At 33.8% G+C, this 25,811-nt stretch overlaps 1 protein-coding gene across 1 annotated transcript; it reads left to right on the forward strand.

The window, feature by feature from the left end:
• The first annotated feature begins 1,119 nt into the window (after positions 1 to 1,119).
• LOC117335012 (insoluble matrix shell protein 5-like) lies at positions 1,120 to 4,415 on the forward strand. Its single transcript, XM_033894900.1, has 4 exons — positions 1,120 to 1,228; positions 1,935 to 2,047; positions 3,319 to 3,483; positions 4,265 to 4,415. Exons 1-4 carry the CDS (start codon positions 1,155 to 1,157, stop codon positions 4,351 to 4,353), a joined length of 441 nt encoding a protein of 146 aa, XP_033750791.1. The 5' UTR covers positions 1,120 to 1,154; the 3' UTR covers positions 4,354 to 4,415.
• Positions 4,416 to 25,811: the final 21,396 nt, after the last annotated feature.

Here is a 25,811-nt window from a genome sequence, read left to right on the forward strand (position 1 = left end):
TAATTCTGCTGTGGGTATCAAAGTTATAGATGCTTCCTAAATATTCAGTAATGATGATCTATTAAAGTCATGGACACTGGAAGATTCTTACATTGATAATCGATAGCATGGTAGCCATCCATTGGCGTTATTTTCGTAAATTTAATCGCGAAGGATTTGAATAAGCGATTGGCGTATTAACGCGAAAATAAATCCCACGCGAAATATAAATGATTTACAGTATATATACACAAAGTCCAGAACATATGGTCGTTGACGGAAAGTTCTCAAATAACTAAATCACAATGAAGTATGAAAAGCGTTAACAAACTTAATGCTGCTACTGAGAAAAGGGAAATTGAAGTTGTTAAAAGTAATCATGATTAACATTGGTTGGCGTGGTGAAATGACCTTCATTGTCAGGCTTTAGATGAAAAAGTACCGCCTTTATAAACATATCTAATAGCCTATCTATAAATAGGATCAACGAAAACCACTTTCCATTTGAATTTTTAACTTATTGATAAAGTAGACTCTTTAAATAATATCGAGGTCTGGGATGTATAATACACAGTTCAAGGAAAAACAAAATTCTCTACAATAAATCACGTCTACTTGATAATATATGAAGTAAACAGTCTGATAATCTATTTATCAAACATTATTAATGATAGGAATGTATTATAAATGATTGCTGTCAAACATATAATTGTTTTAAATAATCAAGATATTGATTTATATTTAAAATGGTTTTTTTAAAGATAGTGGGGTTATACTATACCTGGTAAATATCAATGATAGTAATCTTTCACTAACTTTTATTGAAAATATTAGCAAATTAATTAAGATAATAGAATACAATAAAATATAAACATCAGATGGAGTATATTAGGCAAACAAAAAGTTTAACTACAATACAAATATTAGTGTATACGATTAATACAATTTAAACATGTTTTTTTTATATCTCGAATCAATATCTAGATTTTATCAAAAGAAGGATTTATTTATAAGAAATATAATAGTTCTAGTTCTGTATGCGTATATATGTATTTATATAACATTAATATCAAAATGGGCCAAGGTCTATCCCGCCCACCAGATTGGCTGTGGGAATAATGACACGTGCCTACTACGTCATCACTACCTTATATTCCACTTGGATTTACATCTCCATGTTCAAACAGGAACGGATTGTTTGGCTGACCACCATGATTCCTCTTCTGATTTTGTCACTTGTAGTGTCTGGGTAAGGTTAACATCTCGTGCAGTTCCAATTTTGATATGTATTTTAGTTCTCTGAACTATTATTGGGTGATATTTATTGCATAACTTTCTAATGCAAAACCATCCCTGTAGTCAGTTTTTATTGATCACAAATAAATGTTTCACCTGATAAAATATATTATCATTAAGTCCAGACAATAATTTGACGATGCTATTATCTTAATTAGACAATGATATTTCAATATAAAGCATTACTTCCTTTAAAATAATTTTAAGATTTCTTATTCTCATTTATCGGTTACCAATGCATTTAAAGATGTTGCTGATTACAATATATGTTTCACATTGATTAAAATAGTAAAATGTTTTTTAGCAGTATTTTTACATGTTTATTTTGCATAATAAAGATAGTATTGGTACATTTTAAGTTTAAGTCTCGACAATTATACTGATAACAAGAAAGCATTTCGCCTGATACCTTACTAACTTACCATTGTTATTCCAAGCTTATTCATTGTGAGTCATGGTAGATGATCTTATCGATAGCAAATAAAGTTTCTTTTTATCTCTTAAATATCTGCTGTATAATCTGTAAAAACCATTAAATTAATAATAACCAAATAAAAAACTATTATTTTCTAATGAACTCAAGAGAAAATAAAACCTTCCATTAATTTTATCTTTGCTTGATGATTCATTTTATACCTTCTTTAAACAAATTATTTCAGGGTTGTGTCGGATTCGAAATCTAGCTCAGATCTGTTCCGTGACAGTTCTCGCGACAACCATCACTTGACTGAAAGCGAATTCGCGAACATCTTCCTCTCCTTTGATTCAAACAGTAAGTCTTGTATGCTCGAGTTATTCCTCTTGAATTTCATTTCGGGGAAAGAAGATTCTACTTGTAATGGGATTGGAATTTGAGAGTTATATCCCTTACGTAGGATAGTTGTGTTTATGGTAATGTAAATGTAGGATATAATATATATAACTTGACACCTGGCCAGGAAAATTGTGAGTGATATTGTATGAGGTTAAATATTAGTTTTACTCTTGATTGCATATGTTTGTGTGTTTTATATGTTGATGTAGAGACGTCACTAGGACAATGACTGTTAAATTATTACCCGGGCTAGTTATTTCTAATAATCTTTCTTTTTTAAGTTTCATTGGGGCATGGGAAAAAATTGTTAACAAACTGTAGGAGTTAAGGTAGGATACCCCTTCGAAACTGAAAAAAATAACAAAACAAAAAAGGATTATTAGAAACAACTAACGTAGGTAATAACTTTACATCAAAGCTTTTGATTAATTTTTGAAATTGATTTTTAAAATCACATTTTTCACGCCATTTTCGTTTATTTTCTTCATAGAGGTATGAAACAAAATCTCAGCCAAAAAGACGCGTTCTGGTGAACCTGAGATAAAGAATATATATGAGAGTCTCCGATATCTCAACAATACGGCAAATAAGAGTTAAAACTTCTCTTGTGTCATCATAGCAACCTAATGCTAAAATAATTCACAGAGCATGCAACAAATATTTCAAATCCTAATTTTGTCCCATGACGTCACATTATGACTACTTGTTTAGCACATATCAAAGTGTCTAACATCGTAATAACGTACTTTAAGACGCCAATGCTTTAAATACAGGTGTTATTAACACTAAATAGTCTACATTCATGCTATTAATTTTACTTAATACATTAGAAATTTATCAAAAACAGTACAATTCTCTACTTACATCCTCTTTCTGATTAGTTCGCCTTGGCGAAGAACGTTCGCCAACTGGGTAAATTAACCTTTCTCCAAGAACTGCACATGTAAAAGACAGTTTTATTTAAACCTGTTTGATCTATTTTTAACAGCATGTTGGATAATTGAATATACTTACTACGGAACCCATTTTAGTTTTAAAAATGAAACAATAATATCAAATTGAGAAACAAAGTATTTCTGAATGTTGATGGGCTATTTGACTTAACATCTGTGACTTAGAAAACATGTTTTAGCTATATCTTGGTATGTTAACATGTGTCATCATTGTTGACTCGACCATCTATTCGGTGCTAGTAACAGTATCATGTTTACTTTCGACTTGTTCTCCAGGAAATGGAGAGGTGACCATATCTGAGTTCGAGTCGGGATGGTCACATAAACACCTGAGAGACTCTTCTGAGGCCGGATTTTTCTTCACTGTGGCAGATGTGGACGGTAATCTGCGCATAACGCGTGCTGATATGGACTATCTGTTTACTGTCATGGACGCATCTGGTTTGTACTGACATTATACTGTAATCAATTGGATGGGTTTCATATTAAGTTTTCAATAGTTTCCGTTAGATTAGATAGCCGACTTGATTTAAACTAGACACTGGCCGGAAATGGCCTTATCACCGAGATAACTTCCGGTATATCCCGTGTTAAGTTAATTGGTCTGGTGTTTTGTAATCATAAAATGTAGATGATAGTGCACCCAAATGATTAACTATGTCCTGAAAAGGTATACGCTAATAATGATAGCAATTACCGTAATAAGATAATAAGCAAAACAACAATGTATACCTGATAAATAGTACGCTTCAGTAGTCGGTATGCATTCATTTGTTTGTTTGTTTGTTTGTTTATCTTTTGTGTGTTTCACCTTTAATGCATTTTCACACAAATACAACTTATCTAAGAAACGAGACACCGTGACGTACATTGCATACAATCGTTATCATTGGCGGTGTCTGTTACAACAAGCTACAGTCATATTTCGTTATATCGAAGTCTGATAACTTGGATTACCTCGAATACCCGAGATATCTCGTGATTCACTGTATTTCTTTATGACCAAACATACTTACTTACTTCGAGATAAGGGGGTTCAACTGTGGTCTTTTTTTTACTATATCAACTAAGTATCTTTTGTTATCTAGTTTATTTGTCGCTCCAAATCGTTAGTTTTATTTTTGTTGACTGAAATGGTATAAACTGGAAAAAAATTTATCGTAAATTCATTGAAAGATTTGAGTTATAAGTTTATGCGAATGATTTTACCTTTTTTCACCAGCCGACAATTCTCTCTCATCGGCTGAGTTTACCAACGGATGGCACAATCTTTTTGAAACCGGCAATGGTCATGATGATGATGATGACTGAGAAGTATCTTATGATTCTATGATGGTACAACAAATAAATAAAAAAAAATATATATGTTATTCTTTCAGTGTTTATTGGTGATTCAAAACTCGTGGTGACAAAAATGTAAAATACTCCTAAACAATGACTATCTATAGTTGAAAATGAAGAACAATTAACGACAAAAACACCTCAGTCTGTTCTTGTTGAACAGAACGTGTAAACCAGTATTTCATTCATATTTCCCCCACGACTGTTGTTTAGAATGGCGGATATGGTTTACATGTTGGTATGGTCTTGTTTTTGATAAGTTTGTAGAATGAATACTGCATCAATTATCTTGTGATGAACGCAAGGAGCAATTCCATTTCCGCTCTATTCTGTCCTCTTTAACCTGTTTATTTCACGAATTTTAACCTTTTTGGAGCCTTGACTTCAATGGTGTAATTGTTCGGGTGGCACATTGGTAACACACTTGCCTTTATCCATGGCGAAGGACGTACAGAGGTATGGGGTCCATCCAGGCAACAAGCGTGATTAATTAAAGTTGATGTAACTTGTGTCGCAATTGCTGTAAAATCAATAAAGTTTATATTTTTTATTGGTGCAATCATTAGAGGAACTTCAAAAGGGTTGAACATTTACCCCCCCCCCCCCCCCCCCCCCCCCCTATATGATGGCAATTTCTAATTGAGTTGTGCAGTACCCTTACATAGTTGAAGAAGTTTCGTTAAAATTTCCTTCCTCTGAGATGCATACTTCATTTGTAGCCCGTAACCCAAACATTAAATTTTAAACATCCCAAAACAAAAACTCACAACTGGAAACACCGAAAAAAGTCAATCTAAAATTGTATATGCGTGCGTAATATATTGGACGGCCTCTAATATATTTCATTATACCTGCATTTATTGATTGTGAAAACCAATCGTCCTAAACTGCACTTGAAATGCACTTGAACAATATTTGTCACATTTTAGAAAAGCAGATTTAGCAAACGGCATAACAGGAGCAACGAAAGCGTTGCATACCTTTCTAGATATATATCAAAAATTATAAAATAAGGTGGTTTGTTCCTAGCAATCATGTTTTTCATTTTACATTATGAAACAGCTGCCATCTTTTCCTTTAGTTGCTGAAGAATAAACCATATAATGATTATTTCGAAGCCAGTTTTGATGCTGTTGTCGTGTTTTTCTTAAAATTCCAAATTTCGATTTTAGAATAAATAAATAGATAAATAATAATAAATAAATAAATAAATAAAATAAAATAAATGATGATTTATTTCACAGAATCGAAAAACAACAGCATTTTTATATCCTTTGTAACTTTTTTCTAAAGATTTTTAAAAATAATACCAATTCACATTAGACTGTTTATCATGATTTGAAATTACATTGTGAATTTATTACTACCTTTCTATGTTATTCCGCCTCTTATAACAACACATTTTTTTTTCTGTATTTAATACACAACTGCATTTTATTTAGAATTGGTATAAAAATGATACTGAATCACCAACTATAAGCTCAGCTCTACATACAATGTAATTTTATAATTCCTCTAGGCTATAAAATACCTATTTTGAGTTGTGTTTACTATTTTTACAACAACCAAAAATCAAAGATCTGAAATATATAGGTATTTATATAAAATAAAGGTTGCTGCATATACTTCTATACTGACAGGAAACGGTGACATTGTCATTGTGCGGTTATGAGACTGACCATCATTGTAGAACATTTTATCATTTGTTCTCAATATAGTTTACGTTAGTATTACAGTTTATGAAAACCACAACCATAATTAATTCCTTATTTGTGTAAATCTCTCGTTTGTATTTTATGTAATTTGCGTGATCATCCACGAATTAAAACACTATAGCACAGTTCATGATATGTCGATAATAATAAAAACAAAGGTGAATTGTATTTCACAACCAATTCACTGGTGTTATAAGGTATATAAATGGATAAGAATATCTGGTGAATGTATGTGTCCTGATGGCTGTTTCGCCATTGTCAGTTTAATACTTTAATAAGTTGAAATACGATTTGCATCTATATTTCAATATTTTCTAGGTTATAATGTAATGGGGAAAATCGAAAACAAAGGCAACTAATGGAAAACCCATTATAGCGCCGGCAAATGAGGAAAGGTCTGCGTTAAAGGAAAGCCCTACACAAGAATAGAACATTATCTCAATCCGAAATTATTTACCTGTTCTCCGAAAGTAAACAGCTATTGCTAAGGAAAATAATTCATTGATGAAAATATGGAAACATAAAACTCGACCATGCACCTCATAAAAATGAAATTCTACCTCCGACGTGGACGTGACAGGTATAACGCCTAGCACGTGACCCAACGATACTCAGGTAAATTAACAATATGAACTGACTTACACCGGATTGTACAAGTGGATGAAATATGAAGATATTCCGATAGCTCGCTTTTAATCTGCAAGTACAGGTGGCGCGCAGATGGGTACCGAATAACAGCCACGTGACTAGTCTCGAGACGCTTCTCCTGGGCACGTGACCATCCTTCTGGTAGCCATTGTTTCGTAGTTTGAAGTGACATCGAACATCAGTCGCGGCTTTATTTTCTGATCATTTTTGTGTACATTACGCAGATAAAATGTATTAAAGTAATTATTGCAATAAATTTTAGTGTTTCAACGATCAGAGTGGAATTCACCACAGCTTATTTTGGAGTTCCTTAATTAAACATAAAATTCGACCAACCGCCGGCATGATTTTTTTCCTGACGAGTATCTGAAGTGCTTTCTTTAGAAAAAAAATAGGATTTTTCCATAATGAGATTTAAGTTTGTGGACGACGGTTTCCGATCGTGAATTCTTTGTATAAAAAAACATTATGATAATAGAGGATAATTAATAAAACACTGGGTAAGCTAAAGATTCCACGTTTTCATCGGGTTTTAAGAAAAACAGATACATATTTATGGTGAGGTAGGCTACAGTTCATATACTAAGAATTAAAATAACTTCCTTAGATTATTTTCATTTTAAAACAAATTGGCACCAAAAACATATTTCAAAACATCAGAAATTACAAAAGCACATACTTGACTCAGTAGGATTGGTGTCCGTAGGTAGATATATATCACGACCATTAAGATGGTAGAGACCAAACCAAGTGGGATGAAGGACTAATATCATAACCACAGGGATAGGAGTCTTGTCAGGATAGATGTTACGTACGGACGCTCTTGGTGTAATCGATAATTCTCATTTAAAGCATGATCATGTGATAATTATTGACAAATATTCAGAAGTTCACACATTCCCTAGGCTATATAGAATCCGTAAACTTTGTCTAATTAGTTTCCAGAGGTTTATTCAAATGAACATGCAAATATGACACTAAGTTTATGCTATTATGCAACTCCTAAATTCTTTTTTAAACATCGCTTCCCTGCGCTTGTTTGATTACAATATAAATGATGTTGATATATTCATTTTAAATCAATTGTTTCGGCGGCTCTGGCCGATTACACGGAATGTATTTAGTTCCAGCGATGGGTTCGGCAAGGTTTAGGTATTAGGTATGCAGATTAGTTTGTGAGTTATTACTCGAGCCTGCAGTGTATACAAAAACATGTAAATATTTGCTCAAGTAATGAAATTTACTCGCTTCGATCACGGTAAACAGATTTTCGCGGTTTCATTAACTTACCATATATTTGATATAGAAGTGATTACTGAAATAAAATATTATCCGTAATTGAGTGTTAAGTACCAGTGTCTGGGACTGGTGCCCATCTATCTCATCAACCGGCAGTCCGGCTGTTAGAGCCTTGGGCAATGACAGTGCCGATTATCTGTTAATTATTGTTGTAGAGGAGTTAATCAAAGGTAACCGGACAACTCTTCGCTTAATAAAATCGATGATATGACGCTTAAAGGCCTACATCACGAGATTCCCTAAACGTCGCGCTTGATTGAACACGGCTGAGAACAGATGCGCTCGGAATTCTCCCTTAAGCACTTTGCTCTTCCAGGAAGTATAACAACGTTTAGTTAACACCCCTGACTCCTCCGTGGCTGTTGTATCTATTTAAACACAAAACTTACTGTTTAACTTTGTCAAAGCCTCAAAGACGTTAGAATTTGTTTGATTAAAGATCAAATCACGAATTAAAAATGTGTTCATGTGGTTACTTCTTGCTTGAGTAAGATTGCAAACAAAGCGATATAGGTAGCTATTTGTTCTGGCGTCACTGTGGATGTGGTTCTTCAGCTTAAAACGCGGTTAGAATGAAATCCTGTGTAGGAAAGTGTGGTATTGTTTGGTACCTAAAAGAAAATTGATTAGATCTAGTAACAGGCGGTAGAACAAATGAGAGGCTGCATAAGGCATATATAATCTCGGGTTGACGAACGTCAACGGAAATGCCAGAAAATGGTGGGTCGTTTTTTAATAGAATATTCCGGAAAACTACATTAGACATTCAACACATTAGATACGTCGTCTGTATAAGGTAACTGCTTTGTGGTCGATAACGACACGGATCTTCAGGTTACATTGAAATAACAATCGAAAATTAAATAAGGTTTCGCCAATCAACTCCGTCTTTACAGATGGTTTGGCGAAGTCGCCATGAATACAGACTAGCGTGTTTAGCGTTAGGCCGGCTATCGAATCACCACGAGTGATTATATATATGGATTGCGGAATCCGAAAAATTAACATGTAGTTCTTATTTCCACAATTTGTATTAGCTGGAGCCTGCAGGTCATAGTCATAGTGCGGCGGGAATTGGCTGGTGTACGGGTCGTTTGAGAGTGAACTAATACTCAATAAAAACCAAATAGGCATGCATAAATCTATTGATCATCTTATAACATTTCACCGTAAGTTAGGGAAAACAAATTGTATAAAGCGACTGGTTTAATCACGGTCTATTTCCAAAGTATGTACAGATATATCCTAGATCTGGCTATGGCGCCTCTTATCCAACCATTCTCTATCTCTGTATTGCCATACAATGACTGTTGGCATTGTCACCATTTATCTCGATATATCTATATGAAGCGTCTGGCTCTACCATTATTTATCTCGATTTCGTTGTATGAAGCTTCTTAACTACTCATTCTCGTTCTCTGGATCGCTCTATGACGATTGATGTTATTGCCATCCTTTATCTTGATAAAGCTGTATTAAGCGTCTGACTTAACCGTTCTTTATCTCGATATACCTGTATGAAAGATTCTGTCATTGTCATCCTTTGGAGACTCCTGCCCATCCCATCCTCTATCTCGATATCGTTTACGACTTGTTCTGACCTAAATATTCTCTATCTCGATATCGCTCTATGAAATTTCTGACATAACCATTCTCTATCTCAAATATAACTGTTGGAAGCTTCTGACTGCAATGTTAGATTACAGTACCACTACCCAATGTGTTGTGACCTACTATAGACTTCACATACCGGTAACATCTAACTTCTAAATGTTCTTTGTCGTAACGTAAGTGGAGAATGTTCACAGATATTGGCTCGCTTGATGTCTGTGGTTTTACTTTCAGCTAAGAAACCAGATATGGCATCATTCACCATCCTCTAATAAAAACACACACATAAATAGTCATTATTAGTGGAAACGGAATGTTTAGTTTATTTTTTGTTTTTGTTTGTTGGTTTTTTTGGTTTATTCATTCATTTATTTATTTATTTATTTTTAGTATTTTTATATTTATATATAGATGAAAGATTCGTATCTCAAGATTTTTGAGAATAAAGCGTAATTTATTATTTAACTGCATGAACGGAACAACACTAAAGCCAGAGAAACAAACTCCTATCTTATTTATAGCAGATCCTACAGCATGTAACAATGCCAGCATATTCTATTGTCTTGTGGGTTAAACATGACCAGACTTGATGTGTTCCGAATTTCTTTCAATAATAATCAAAACCAACTGATAATCGTCATTTTCTGTTGTTTCTTACGATGTACTATGCACGAGTCTTTCTTATTCATCATTTCTGTTTTAACTGGTGATCCTGCTCAGGTGTTGTTCGTGAGAACACGCAATAATTCCCTTCGTCTCGGTGGACTGTTGAATGTCGGAAAAATACACCTGGATTATCTAGCGATGGATTTCCTTTATTGAAAGGACTGAAAGTGATTGCTTAATTTCTGATTTAAATCAAGACAGTCGGAACGAAAGGAAAATCGTCAAGCAATACAGGTAAAATAACTTCTCATCAGTATCAAAAGAATCTATTCCAGAACGCCGTCCTGTATAACAAGAGATGGCATGTTCGATTCCCTCATGTAAACGTTTACAATGCATCCAAAGATCAAGATAGCGCTCAGGAAAGAAGGAATTCCGACAAGAATAATTCTATATGTGAAAGTCAATTACTCTGTGCGCAGGTAGCTTTCCTCAGAGAAATCTTGAAAACGTGTGAACATCTTTGTTATAAATTCGGTGATTGTGGGCAAATGAGCGAATGAATCTTCACCACTCTCATCGTAATTGATACAATGTTCACGGAGCATTGAAAGAAGGATCAAATGCTTTCTATGATTTTGAATGATTTTACTGGTACTTTGTATGATATTAGAAGAATGTTTGATTTAATTGGTATTTGATTGATCTAAATGAAGCATATTCATCCCTAATACCTTAATTGATTATCCAGGTGTATTAATGACTTCTATCTTTGAATGATCGCCGTATATTCTATTGTCTTTTACAATGGCTTCACCCACGGAAGTGTCAAGAAAGTGACAAGAGAGACGATTCTGACAGGTTAATATATAGAGTACAGTGTATATGGTTTGCCGTTTAACTATTACGAGATTTCGAGTAGTATTTCTTTCTTTTTGTCATAATTGGTTGAGACAGCGATAAATTTATATCCTCTTGGCATTGAGACATTATATCGTGTCAATATGATTAGTAAATCAGATGTGAAAATGTATATGTCTAGTTTTCAGGGAGCGACTCTCAAGTAAAGAAAAACAAAATAAAGAACTTGAACTTGAACTTGAAGTTGAATAAATGAATTGAAAAAATACCTAGCATTGTTTTGTTTTCACTGTCATTGCCGTAATTAAAGATGGACGGTTGTTTTCCGCCAATTTATTATCGTCTTACCGATAAAAATTACCCAGCGATTTTCAACATACAAACATCACATTTCTGGCGTAATATTATGGAAGAAAGAATCGTTCAAATGTTTCTATCATACATTGCATAGTTACATCAATTAAAACAAACGATGCTTTTTCTGGGGATAAATCTTTGATACTATTCGCTTAATTCATTAACACTGAATGAGGCGAATCAAGACAGATTAGTTTGTTTTTTTAGGTTGAGAACGTATCAAACAAATATACTAAAGGATCATTGTTAACATATAAAACGCTGTGTGCAATCTGGTGTACTCTATCAAACAGTTTTAGATTAGAAACATAACGTACCTGTTAACTAACTATAAATTACCTGTATATTTTACGAAATTTTTCAAAGGAGTGTACACATGAAGCGTAATTAAATAACATCCATAATTAATATTAATTTGATAGGAGGTATACATTCACAAGATATTTGTCAAACCTGTACCCTACCGAGTTTCTGTCCTTCTATGTTTCATCAGTGATACTTGGTCCCTAAAGTGTTGAAGTCAAGAAGCGCGATCAGAAAATTGGTCCTAAAAAATTATTAAGCTCTTAAAGTAGCGTTACATTTGAAAGATAATTTTAATCAATTTGTAAATTTTGGATATTAAGCTCTATCAGGACGTCAAAGATGCGTGTAAATTTAACTTTACGAGGACATTTAAGTTAACAGAACAGACATCTTTTGTCCTCTGTCACTGTGACATTTACTGTATCAAACCTTTTATCAGTAATAACCATATGTTACATTCCACCAATATTACTACACAGCAAGTCCAATTCCGCCGTCGCCCTTCACTAAAGACAAATAACCCCTAACGAATCCACTGACACAGATCAAGTCATATGTTCAGTTTAAAATGTCTAACGAAGAATAACCACCGCTATATGAAACTTTTAATTTTTTAATATGATGTATATCTGTTACATTTTATGTATGCTACTTAAGCAATCAGCATAGACAAAATGGACTGTATGGCATGCCCGATTGTTACATACAGGGAATGTTGTTTAACCATCTCACATCGGATAAACACATGTCAGTAACACATATATAATTTACTGTTACATTCTCTACAGGTAGATATATCATTCTGATTAAACAATTCACGCCGTTTAGACACACGCGACAGTACAACACGCGCCATCAATACATCTCCTATATAATAAAGTAATGTTGCTTTAACAATTCCACAAAACATAAAGGAAAACGAATATTCAACATTTGTCACAGCTATTGATTTATACAGAATAGTCAGAAACACCTAAATCATTTCAAGTTACATAGACAACACTGTCATTGACCTAGACACATATACCATAAATAATATATAGCATTACTGTAAATGATGTGGATATAGCATTACTGTAAATGATACAGCATTACTGTAAATGATATAGTATAACTGTAAATGATATAGCATTACTGTAAATGATATAGTATTACTGTAAATGATACAGCATTACTGTAAATGATGTGGATGTAGCATTACTGTAAATGATACAGCATTACTGTAAATGATATAGCATTACTGTAAACGATATAGTATTACTGTAAATGATACAGCATTACTGTAAATGATATAGTATTACTGTAAACGATACAGCATTACTGTAAATGATACAGCATTACTGTAAATGATACAGCATTACTGTAAATGATATAGCATTACTGTAAATGATACAGCATTACTGTAAATGATATAGCATTACTGTAAATGATTCAGCATTACTGTAAATGATATATCATTACTGTAAATGATACAGCATTACTGTAAATGATGTGGATATAGCATTACTGTAAATGATACAGCATTACTGTAAATGATATAGTATTACTGTAAATGATATAGTATAACTGTAAATGATACAGCATTACTGTAAATGATATAGCATTACTGTAAATGATGTTGATACAGCATTACTGTAAATGATATAGCATTACTGTAAATGATTCAGCATTACTGTAAATGATATAGCATTACTGTAAATGATATAGTATAACTGTAAATGATATAGCATTACTGTAAATGATTCAGCATTACTGTAAATGATATAGCATTACTGTAAATGATATAGTATAACTGTAAATGATATAGCATTACTGTAAATGATGTGGATATAGCATTACTGTAAATGATATAGTATTACTGTAAATGATATAGTATAACTGTAAATGATACAGCATTACTGTAAATGATATAGTATAACTGTAAATGATATCGCATTACTGTAAATGATACAGCATTACTGTAAATGATATAGTATTACTGTAAATGATATAGCATTACTGTAAATTATACAGCATAACTGTAAATGATGTGGATATAGTATAACTGTAAATGATATAGTATTACTGTAAATTATACAGCATTACTGTAAATGATATAGTATTACTGTAAATGATATAGCATTACTGTAAATTATACAGCATTACTGTAAATGATATAGTATTACTGTAAATGATATAGCATTACTGTAAATTATACAGCATTACTGTAAATGATATAGCATTACTGTAAATGATATAGCATTACTGTAAATGATGTGGATATAGCATTACTGTAAATGATATAGTATTACTGTAAATGATATAGCATTACTGTAAATGATATAGCAAACTGTAAATGATATAGTATAACTGTAAATGATATAGCATTACTGTAAATGATAAAGCATAACTGTAAATGATACAGCATTACTGTAAAAGATACAGCATTACTGTAAATGATACAGCATTACTGTAAATGATACAGCATAACTGTAAATGATATAGCATTACTGCAAAAGATACAGCATTACTGTAAATAATACAGCATTATTGTAAAAGATACAGCATTACTGTAAATGATACAGCATTACTGTAAATGATACAGCATTACTGTAAATGATATAGCATTACTGTAAATGATAAAGCATAACTGTTAATGATACAGCATTACTGTAAATGATATAGCATTACTGTAAATGATATAGTATTACTGTAAATGATGTAGCATTACTGTAAATGATACAGCATTACTGTAAATGATATAGCATTACTGTAAAAGATACATCATGACTGTAAATGATACAGTATTACTGCAAATGATATAGTATAACTGTAAATGATATAGTATAGCTGTAAATGATATAGCATTACTGTAAATTATATAGTATAACTGTAAATGTAACAGCATTACTGTAAATGATACAGCATAACTGTAAATGATACAGCATAACTGTAAATGATACAGCATTACTGTAAATGATATAGCATTACTGTAAATGATACAGCATTACTGTAAATGATATATCATTACTGTTAATGATATAGTATTACTGTAAATGATATAGCATTACTGTAAATGATATAGCATTACTGTAAATGATGTAGCATTACTGTTAATGATATAGTATAACTGTAAATGATATAGCATTACTGTAAATGATATAGTTTCAGTGTAAATGATACAGCATTACTGTAAATGATACAGCATTACTGTAAATGATATAGTATTACTGTAAATGATATAGCATTACTGTAAATGATATAGTATTACTGTAAATGATATAGTATAACTGTAAATAATATAGCATTACTGTAAATGATACAGCATTACTGTAAATGATACAGCATAACTGTAAATGATATAGCATTACTGTAAATGGATATAGCATAACTGTAAATGATACAGCATTACTGTAAATGATACAGCATTACTGTAAATGATATAGTATTACTGTAAATGATATAGCATTACTGTAAATGATATGCATTGGAAAATGGTTACAAACTGTGTGAGCAGGATGTATGCTTTATAATTTATGTTACCACTTTTTGTGATATGATTGACAGTTATTCATATACCGGATGCTGGTGATTGTTGATCGGAAGAATAATAAAACTCTGTCTGTTTGGGCCTCACATGTTACGGGGTTACTAAATAATGGATGTTTATGTGAAATGTAATTCACGAGTATAGTAGGCGATGTCACAGCTATCTACTGTACAGATCGTCACCGGGTTTCAATTTCCTTTGTATAACTATTACGAACACCGACATTTATCATCAGTTTATTTTAATTACACGTACACTATACCGTTACTTTCAATCCATGATAATTCCAATGGTGATATCGGAAACCTCAAGTTGAAATTCTGAATATAAGTCAGCTTTGCGACTGTTAGACTTTGACATTTTAAAAGAAAATACCAACTTTAAAATTTAACTTTTTTTTTCGGCGAAATGCTTTTTTTAATTATCAGAAAGACCCCGTGTAAATTGCAATGACATCAGATTGGATGGGTATGCGCATGCCGGTCGATAGTAGGTGGTGACAAGTTGACAATACGTCTATCAAACATTGGACAGAAAGCTATTCAAATGGAACTTGAATAGTGTAACGAGAGGAAACTACAGTAAATAAAAGATTAATAAGTGTTATTCTAAGCGATCATGTTTAAATATCTTCCGTGTTTGCAATGTAACCGCTTCGATGAAGGCATGCTGCGAATCTATTGAAGAACGATAGACATGGTCGGTAGCGAGATTGGGAGGGGGATATCATTCATTATACGCCATTATGCTGGTCGTGGTCCCGTGGGACAGTCGGCTAATGTGTTTGTAACGTCCGATTTGTCATTGCTACAGGTACAAATGGTCGATGACCGTCCGAGTGTGTCTGTAATTTAAGTTATTTCTACAGTCAAAGGCTTGCAAATATAGCCCAGCATTACGAATTAACGATAGACAATTGTCGATGATATACGGAACGCAATACAAATCGGATGTGTATATACGTCTGGATGTATTTGAATTCACATTCATTTCTGGTGTAGTGCGACAGGCAAGCTTGATAAAGGTGATATGCTATCACTTGGGTAAATCTTATATATAAAATCATGTAATTGATGAGAAAGCTATAGCCTTAATTTAAAGGTATGTAGTTATAAAATTTAAAGGTATGTAGTTATAATTGATGTCTACGGGTAGTATTTGATGTTTCGTTTTTGATTGGGAGAGCGTGCATCAATATTTTTATGATTAAAGCCGTACTTGTCTTCCTTGGACGCAACATGTGTTAGGATGTCTGTTAATAAAAAACAAAAACAAAAAAAGAACTCTTATCACTAAAGTACAAGTGTTAGTCCACATCACAACAAAGCAGGCTATAAAACAGACGCCGCCCACTCGCACTTGGTTGAGTACGGTTCAAAACACCATGAACGCAAAACGTAATGCATGAGCAAGTATTATTTTTTCATTGAAGTAGTAAAAGTAAAATGCTGTAGATTATCCCGTGATGGTCTCTCGTTATTTTCTATAATTAACTCGTTATCAAAGACGTACAGAAACACTAAAACATAGTATAATTTTACCTTTAAAGAAACTTAAGTCAGTCAAAATACCATAATGTGCGATCACAGGTATAGATATGGCTGCTTTGAAAGTCTATGGTAATTGTATTATTTCAAATGTAATAGATTTTTTTTCTCTGTGTTTACCAATGTTTGGGTGGAATTAAAATCACTGAGTCGGTATCGTTTAGTCATGAAAGTGTAATTTTCACTTTCGTCTGAAAAAAATAACTTATTCGGATAACGAATTTGAAATGACTCCGCACTGGAAATTAATCACTTCAAATGGTAATTTATAAATCGATAATATGAAAACTTGAAATCGATATCAACCGTGGTCAGTTTCTTTGGCATGCCGATGCAAATTTTATCTATTTAGCAACGATTACGAAACTAGAGAGGCTAATTGAGGATACCCAAATAATTAAATATATCTCGTTATAACGAGTTACATGTAGAATCTAGTCGTTGTAACAATATTTGGAAGTCTTAAATCAGCCACCTTACGAAATAAACTACATTGTATATCAATTTACATCAATCACTCTTTTTTTATATGTTTATTTTTTTGTTTTTGTTGTTGTTTTTTTTTTTTGGTTTTTTTTTTTGCCCCGGATGGAAACGAGCGAGCAGTCTTATTGAATGAGGAAACCGGAGTACCCAGAGAAAACCCACGTGGTCGATTGAGCAGGTGACATTCATAAACTATCCATGTTCACCCGGTGAAAGGCAAGCGTGTTACCACTTTGATACCCGATCACCCTATACCTTTAACCTACGGCAAAATACAAAAGTGTAGCAACATTCGAGTCCAAAAATCATGCCGACAAGGGTATTTGATTTCGTTGAATACTTTTTTTTTTGTCTCGGAACACTAAAAAAATCATCTGGAAAATACTTATTTGTAAACGAAACGTTTATTTTGACTCAAATCGATAACACAAGGATAAATGTAAACAAACTATATCTATACGGACGTCATAAAAAATAGAGGAATTTCAAACGTTCCGGAAGATCATGCGTCTCCTGCTTTCATCGACTAAATCCGTCACGTGAATCTAAGTTGAACAGGCAATGTCATATTCTGAATATGAAAACTGAATGGTGACAACAGAATTACCATATACATTCTCCAAATTCTTCCTCAAACTACATCTGTCGGAATCTCGTCGTAATTTTTTTTCAATTAAACTAAAATGATCACGACAGTTTAGTTTGGTTTATTTTGTTTAACGTCCTATTAACAGCTAAGGTCATTTAAGGATGGCCTCCCGTGCGTGCGACAAGCATGCGTGTGGGAAGTGCGCATGTGTGTTTTGGGAGGCTGCGGTATGTTCGTGTTAAGTCTCCTTGTGATAGGCCGGAACTTTTGCCGATTTATAGTGCTACCTCACTGAAGCATACTACCGAAGACACCAAGCAGCTCACCCCCACCCGGTCACATTATACTGACGACGGGCGAACCAGTCGTCCCACTCCTAATATGCTGAGCGCTAATCAGGAGCAGTAACTACCATTTAAAAACTCTGGTATGTCTCGACCAGGGGACAGAACCCAAATCCTTCCTCACAGCGGCGAACGCTCAACTAAAGGCCAAAGTGAGGCATTGTCAAGGGAGACATTAGGAAGAAGAAAGTTGCTCTGAAAGAAGAGAAAAGATAAGATCACAAAATTTATTCGCCTCTTACGAGCATGCCATGGGGGCAGCAGGTACAATTCTTACGCCCTACCTGCAGGGCAGGATCATGAAGGAAATAAACACTAGTGATGACATTTCACATTATGCATTGTGAAGTATGGCGACTTTGGAGAATGTGATTTTCTTGACATTTGTAGAGATATTTGAGCTGGATGGTAGAGGTTTCTGCGGTCTAAATAGTGTTACATCGGAGATATTCGAGGGTGCCTTTCTTTGACCATTAGACGACTATAATTATTAATAGATGTCTAAAAAGCAATTTTGTTTTTATATATTTTTTTATTCTAAAGTCAAATATTGTTCCATGACTTAAGTTGTTTGTGCTAATGACAAATAGTTTCTCATGACTTACATTTGATTTATTTTAATGGCAAATAGTTTTCCAATACTAACAGCTGAATTATTGCGAAGACAAATATTTTTTCTTCACAATTGTGTCATTCTAATGACAAAAAGTTGTTTTATGGCTTAGAGATTTCTAATAGTAGTAAAAATGCCATTCATTTGTATGTCTTTTATAGACACATTTGAAGCTACTTCGTGGTGAGCCCTTCTTGTTGATATAAGTCCCCGAAGTTTGCCGCTACCCTGTATGCCATTCTGACGAAAAGTGTGATCGACTCAGAATAAACACACGCTTTCTTTCTTTCTTTCTTTCTTTCTTTCTTTCTTTCTTTCTTTCTTTCAGGATTTCCACATTACATATCACTGACAGTTCCTAGAACGACACAGCTGATATATTGTGCAGTTCTATATCTAGCTTAAGCATATTGAAAATTACCATTCAAATATGTGTTTTTATCATTATCTCCTTGTAGTAGTTGGTGACTACCTCACTGAATAACATACAGGAGGCCCGTCGCATGCCATCCAGAGCAATTACGGTAAAGTGTCTTGCCCAAGGACACAACCACGAGAGCACAGACAGGCCCATTTCTCAGGTTCCCGGGTAGGGACGGTCGAATCACACACCTCGAATCTTCCCTGGGGTTACTATTTGGCGTCTTACCGACTGCCGAGGACACCTAGATTGTACACGCATCTCAATTTTATTGTTTCTTTTTTTTTTTTGGGGGGGGGGGGGGGGGGGGGGGGGGGGATTAATATCTGTAATATATATGTATGTATATATTAAATTCAGAGCTTTAATAAAAACAATTATGTACAGGATTTACTATATAATAGAAATTTCCGTGTTCATCTTCGCTTTTACTGTTACTCGGCCGATTTCTCTCGGCTAGACCCATCATACATGTAATGCGTTTATCAATTATATAAAGGAAAACTCATCTCGATATTTATCTTTAACAATGTAACCTCATAACCTCTATTCAGAAACTTTTACTAAACAACATCAATATGTGCTCATGAGCTTTGATGGTTATGACTGATAAGACCATACACACGCTGTCGTGACTTATGTCCAACCGGAAACACGTGACTGGCCTAATTTATAATTAACTCGTTAGGTCACAATATTTGTCTGATATGATGAACGCTGGCTTTTGTTGTAGACATACCGCCTATTGACACCGGTAATCCGACACACCAACATTATAACCATTGCCAGCACGTGAAGGTTTTCCTGATTCACGAACTGTTCACTCCAGTCGGACAACTCACACAACAAATGCGTTTAGTATGATTACAATTCCAATAACATTATGATATACATTATTGAAAAACGTTAATTTTACTGCATGAATCCATTGCGTTGTAGGCCTTGAATGCTGTATGTCCACGCCATTTCATCTGTTAATCTATAACAATTCGGTCTCATATGTACCACATAGATTATATTACCATTTCTGTATTGCAATATACTTTACCGGCTCCAATTAATATTAATCATGTTAGCTAAAATAAAACGGACATGACTATACCCTAAAATATGACATAATTATCAGCACACTTCGTTGATGGAAACCGGCCAATTACTGAGCCGTGTTTACTCTGTTTTAGTAAATCGTAAATAATTAACAAATCTAATAGAGTGTAGTTGCCTTAATACTGCATTGTCATGAAAGCGAGTGTTGAACTTGTTAAACAGTTCGTTTTTGTATTGAAATCGTGCGAAGAGTTAATTTAAACGAAATTATCTGTGATAATCGCCCCAATGACACACAATCAACAGATTCAGCTAGTCATAGAAACAAAATCGATATAATACAGAGACATAATCACGACAAACAGAGATACAATATACCTCCGAGGTTGTTTTCTAAATTTGAAAACGTTAAAGCTGATTGGGTGCAATTTCAGAGGAATAACTATCATTCCCTACACGTGCAACGCACGTTCTAACGGCCTCGGCCCGGTGTCCATCCATCTGTTAAATGCGGAGATATGAATGTCAGCTTTAATTAAGTGGCTGCAGACAGACACTCAATCAAAATGCTGTTTTAAAATATGTTAAATCATTCAAACCAAACAAGACAGTTTTTTTCCAGATTTTATTATATAATTACCGTTTTTTAAATGAAGAATATGTCAAAATTAAATGTTCGATTTCAATTTGACATTTAACAATAGACGTAGCCATTGTAAACAGATATTGCATTGTGGATAACTTTTCAGCGCGTGAAAATGTATCATTAGCCAAGATACAAGTTTATGAACGAAACTTCACGGAATATTACTGAAAGCAAGCGAGGTTTTAGCGAGGTTCAAATTTTAGCTTATTTAGCGATTCTTTTTTTTGAAACACTAAAATATGAACAGCTCAAACCCCTAAACATACAAGATGTTACCCAGAACCTTCGAAGTTGCTGATTACCTCAGGTGTAATAAATATGTAAAAAAAATATATAAATGAGTTGTTACAATGTAAAGACAACAAATCAAGTCTAGTCTAGTTCATGGTTACGCTTTATTTCCACAATATGAAATTTTACAAATTTGCGAAAAACAGAAGCCCCATTCCCTCCTCAATGAAATAACTACATTCGAGGCACCCGTAACGATATCACCTGTCTGGCATGGTGAGTACTTAGTAATTAATCAGCCTCCAAGACACTGGGGACAATATATTGACAACTGAAATGTACATCTACTGATGATGATAGCAACATGTCTTAAACATCTAACATTAGCTCATTTAAAGACAACAGAGAATATCGGCATAATAATGAAACTTTTATTCTAACTCAAAATTGAAAAAAAAAAAATACAATTTAAACATAAAGTCTAGATTCGCATGGAGACCATTGATAAAGCACAAGGAGAAAAAGACGAGGTGTTCCGGATGGGTAAACGTCTTCTACGTCATCTACGACACCCGCCATACAAATCTTTGTCAAATCCGGGTTGAGTCACATCCCCAAAATGGAAAATAAGACAACTTTCCAGTAGTCTACATCAACCTGCACCTCCTGAAACCTTGTGTTATTATCAGTTTCGTAAGTAGTCGACAAGCCCTCGAAAATCGAATTATGGAACATGTTAACACAGAAGGTAAGGAAAGCTGGACTGTTACTATTTAGAAATGGGGAAATGTAAACAACGAAGGCAGGGAAAGCAGGAATGTTACTATGTAGAAAATGCAAAATTAACAATAGGGGGATTGAAATCATACTGAGGTCATCCTGTGTAACGTGTTAATGCCATACACAGTGTTGTTGTTGTTGTTTTTGCTGCTGCTGTTGCTGTTGTTGTTGTTGTTGTTGTTGTTGTTGTTGTTGTTGTTGTTGTAATAACATCCTATTTTTCAGTTTCATGATCAAACTTATAAACTAGAAGAGGTTCAACAGTTTTCAGACTTTTGTCGATGTAACAGACTCTCTTCCTCAATATTAGTAAGTTCCTGTAACTTTTCAAAGTTATCCGTTTAGTGTTATTATGAACGGGTTTTTAATCAACAGCTACGGCCTTTCGACCTTTCAGTGGACGAGTGGGTATCCGTGAAAATCTTCTATTCATATTGTCCACACACTTTGTCGATTTAGTCTTAATCACAGTTTTACTTGCACGGTTAGCTTCATACGTCACATTGTATATTAGCCACCGTGCTTCACATTGTTAATTAGTCACCATGCTTCACATTGTAAATTAGTCATTGTGTTCCATTCACTCCAATTTCAATTAAAAACAACTTAACAATAAAATACAATAAATGATTCGATAGTTCAAAACAGAATTATGATACTTTACTGTACCTAGATAACCAGCAACCATATTCTCACTAAAAGACGTCTTGAAATAGCGATATCCTTATTTAAAGGAACCTCTGATTGCTTGTTGTTGTTGTTGTTGTTGTTGTTGTTGATGATGATGATGATGATGATGATGATGATGATGATATGATGATGATGATGATGATGATGATGATGATGATTGGTGATGATGATGATGATGATGATGATGATGATGATGATGATGATGATGATGATGATGATGATTGGTGGTGATGATGATGATGATGATGATGATGATGATGATGATGATGATTGGTGGTGATGATGATGATGATGATGATGATGATGATGATGAGCAGCAGCAGTAGCATATATGGCACTTGTATATCGGCCCTGCCCTCCATGTGTTTGCATTTCATAAAAATCTTTTAAAAATGTAAATAAATTAATAAATTAATAAATAAAAATGAAAATCTTATGATATGTGTGCATAATCTGAGTTTGCGCAATGTACGTAAACGTACCACGCAGTAAGCTAGAGGAAAGCAAGATGGACGTTTGACTCAAAGTACACTATCTGTTCCCTAACTCCAATTGATCTCTATCATCACAGAGCGGGTAATTAGCTAAAACATAGCTGATTAAGTTTCCTAATCAAACGGTCGACACGCGTGTTCGAATCACACAGTTATTGTTACTCATATCCATTTTAAATACAAAATTGATTGAAAAAGTTTATTTGACACGAGAGTAATTAGCAGATACGATACATTTACTCGCTGAAGGTTCTTTATTTCAGTTGATATGCGATGTTCCGTGAACACTGACTGTGACGAAGTTTTTTTTATTTAATTTTGTTTTTCTCTAAATACTTTTCCTATTACTGACTGTGGCCGCGTTACAGCTACCTAATCTAGTCTAACGATCGATTTTGGTCTGTATATATCAATATGTCTCCATTTTTTAGGATTGTACAAAAAAGAGACACAAATGAATTTGATTTTCACAAAAACAAACAACACGACTTGAAAAACTGAATCATGTATCTGCCTCGTTCCTCTATGACTCTGCGAATCTTTTTGAAGAATTTACCCTTTATATCCAATTAATCTGGCAAGCTCATCGCACACTTACTTGTCCCCTCTATCTGAACACCCTCCTTCCCCGATAATTGGTTTGGTTAATTTTATTAAACGTCATATTAACATCGTACCCGCAAAAAAAAAAAAAAAAACCCAACCAGCGGTCAGTACCTGGCAACTGCTCCACGTAGGTTTCGAACTCGCCACCCAGAGGTGGGGGGCTAGTGTTAAAGTGTCGGGACACCTTAACCACTCGGCCACCGATATATCTTAAATAATCAAAACTTTCTCAACATTTTGTTTTATTGCTGTTCTTGTCCATCTCGATATTGTAAATTTCAATATTGAAGGGAAGTAGTTTAACATAAGCTTTTCTGCTTGTTGCCGTATTCTGTTCAGTCCTGAAGCGTTATCGATTGTATTTTGTCTTGTCTGTATGAAACGAAATAAAGTTTGAATGACTGTCAATAATACAAAGGACAATCTAATTTGATGACTGTGTACTTTATAGGATCAACAAATACAATTGAAGCATCATTAGTAATTGAAACCAAACACGTTTGAGGGGATTTCTGAACTAGATTCTATATAAACGTAATTTGTACTAAATGAGATGTTCATTAATAATTAAACGGTTGCGTTCATATCGGCATAAAAGTTAAAAACAAAAACAAAAAACAAACTAAACAAACAAACACAAAAAAAAACAAACAAAAAAAACGGAAATTAATCAAAACAACAGAGAAAACCAACATGATAACAAAATTGTATTTCTGGATCAAATTCAATAAAACGAGGGGGAAGCATGGTCAATATTCTAGACATGCATGAGGATCCTTGAAAAATAGATCTAATCCAAGTGAAGTTATGTTCTCTCAAAATGAGAATTGTACATGATAGTGACAACGAAACCTACACATATTACCTATTTTAAATTTAATACAAGAGTTTTCAATATTAGCGTTAATTTTCTTCTACCTTCTTTTTTTCTTTTTTCTTTTTTTCGTAAATTACGTTCCTGAAATAAAGTTACGTTACCTCGATGTTTGTGTTTTACGATAGCTCCACATACATGTACTAGCATATTAGCCACCCTAAGGTTATCGGATAATATACTTTTATGCAAACTTAATATTGCTTTATGATTGCTGAAGTAGTTTGGTCAAGAGTGCGTGTTTGTTTGCTGGTTTTATCTTCCTGTGAACAGCCAGAGTCATTTTGAGGTCCGGTCTCCTTGTAGTAGTTGATGACTTCCACACAGAATAACATACGGGAGGCCCGTCGCATGCCATCCAGAGCAATTAGGGTAAAGTGTCTCGCCAAGTACACAACCACCACCGCACAGACCGGCCCGTTCCTCAACTCCCCGAGAAACACAAACCGACACGGGTAGGGAGCGTCAAACTACACACCTCGGATCTTCACGTTTAAGACAATTTCAAAACTTGATGGAAATAGTAGGAATAAGCACAATATAAATCTGATTTAAAATATTCTTAATTATACTTGGAACTTGGAAACATATATCATATCGGATTGACTGTCTCACTGAAGACAATGAAATGTGCTATACCTAAATCAGAAACTGATGTCAATTTCAAAACACTAGCAGATTGAAGATAATTAAAATTATTTACTCCTGTATAATTAAAAACAAATAACTTAAGCTCTGAGTAAGACCTTTAAAATGCAAAATTGCTATGATGAATCTCGAAAATCGAAAATAGCAAGGATTCCACATACGAAATCAAATTACCATCAATTAACGAGTTTCCCTACTGATAAGTTACTGAACGCTGTAACGATACCCTAATGTGCTTTTCTATCATCAAATGACCATAGTTGTATTTTATCAGATAGAAGACACTTTGAATGAACAAAGAACAAAGATAAAATGTCTTCACAATTAATGTCTTTAAATTGTATCATAGAATTGGTGAAGGATGTTGTGGTGTGATATGTTACCATAAATAAAATGAAGGCGCTTAATGTCAGGATTTTATTGGTAATGAGTGTGATCAAGAGAACCTGGAATATTGTACTTGCCATTATGCGGATATTT

This window comes from Pecten maximus, chromosome 9 (genome assembly GCF_902652985.1).
Source record: "Pecten maximus chromosome 9, xPecMax1.1, whole genome shotgun sequence".
Lineage (NCBI taxonomy): Eukaryota > Metazoa > Mollusca > Bivalvia > Pectinida > Pectinidae > Pecten > Pecten maximus.

Coding starts and splice junctions, on each gene's coding strand:
- LOC117335012 (XM_033894900.1), top strand. CDS start 1,155: ATGTTCAAACAGGAACGGATTGTTTGGCTGACCACCATGATTCCTCTT. Junction 2,048..3,318: donor CCTCTCCTTTGATTCAAACA/GTAAGTCTTGTA, acceptor CTTGTTCTCCAG/GAAATGGAGAGGTGACCATA. Junction 3,484..4,264: donor TACTGTCATGGACGCATCTG/GTTTGTACTGAC, acceptor TTTTTTCACCAG/CCGACAATTCTCTCTCATCG.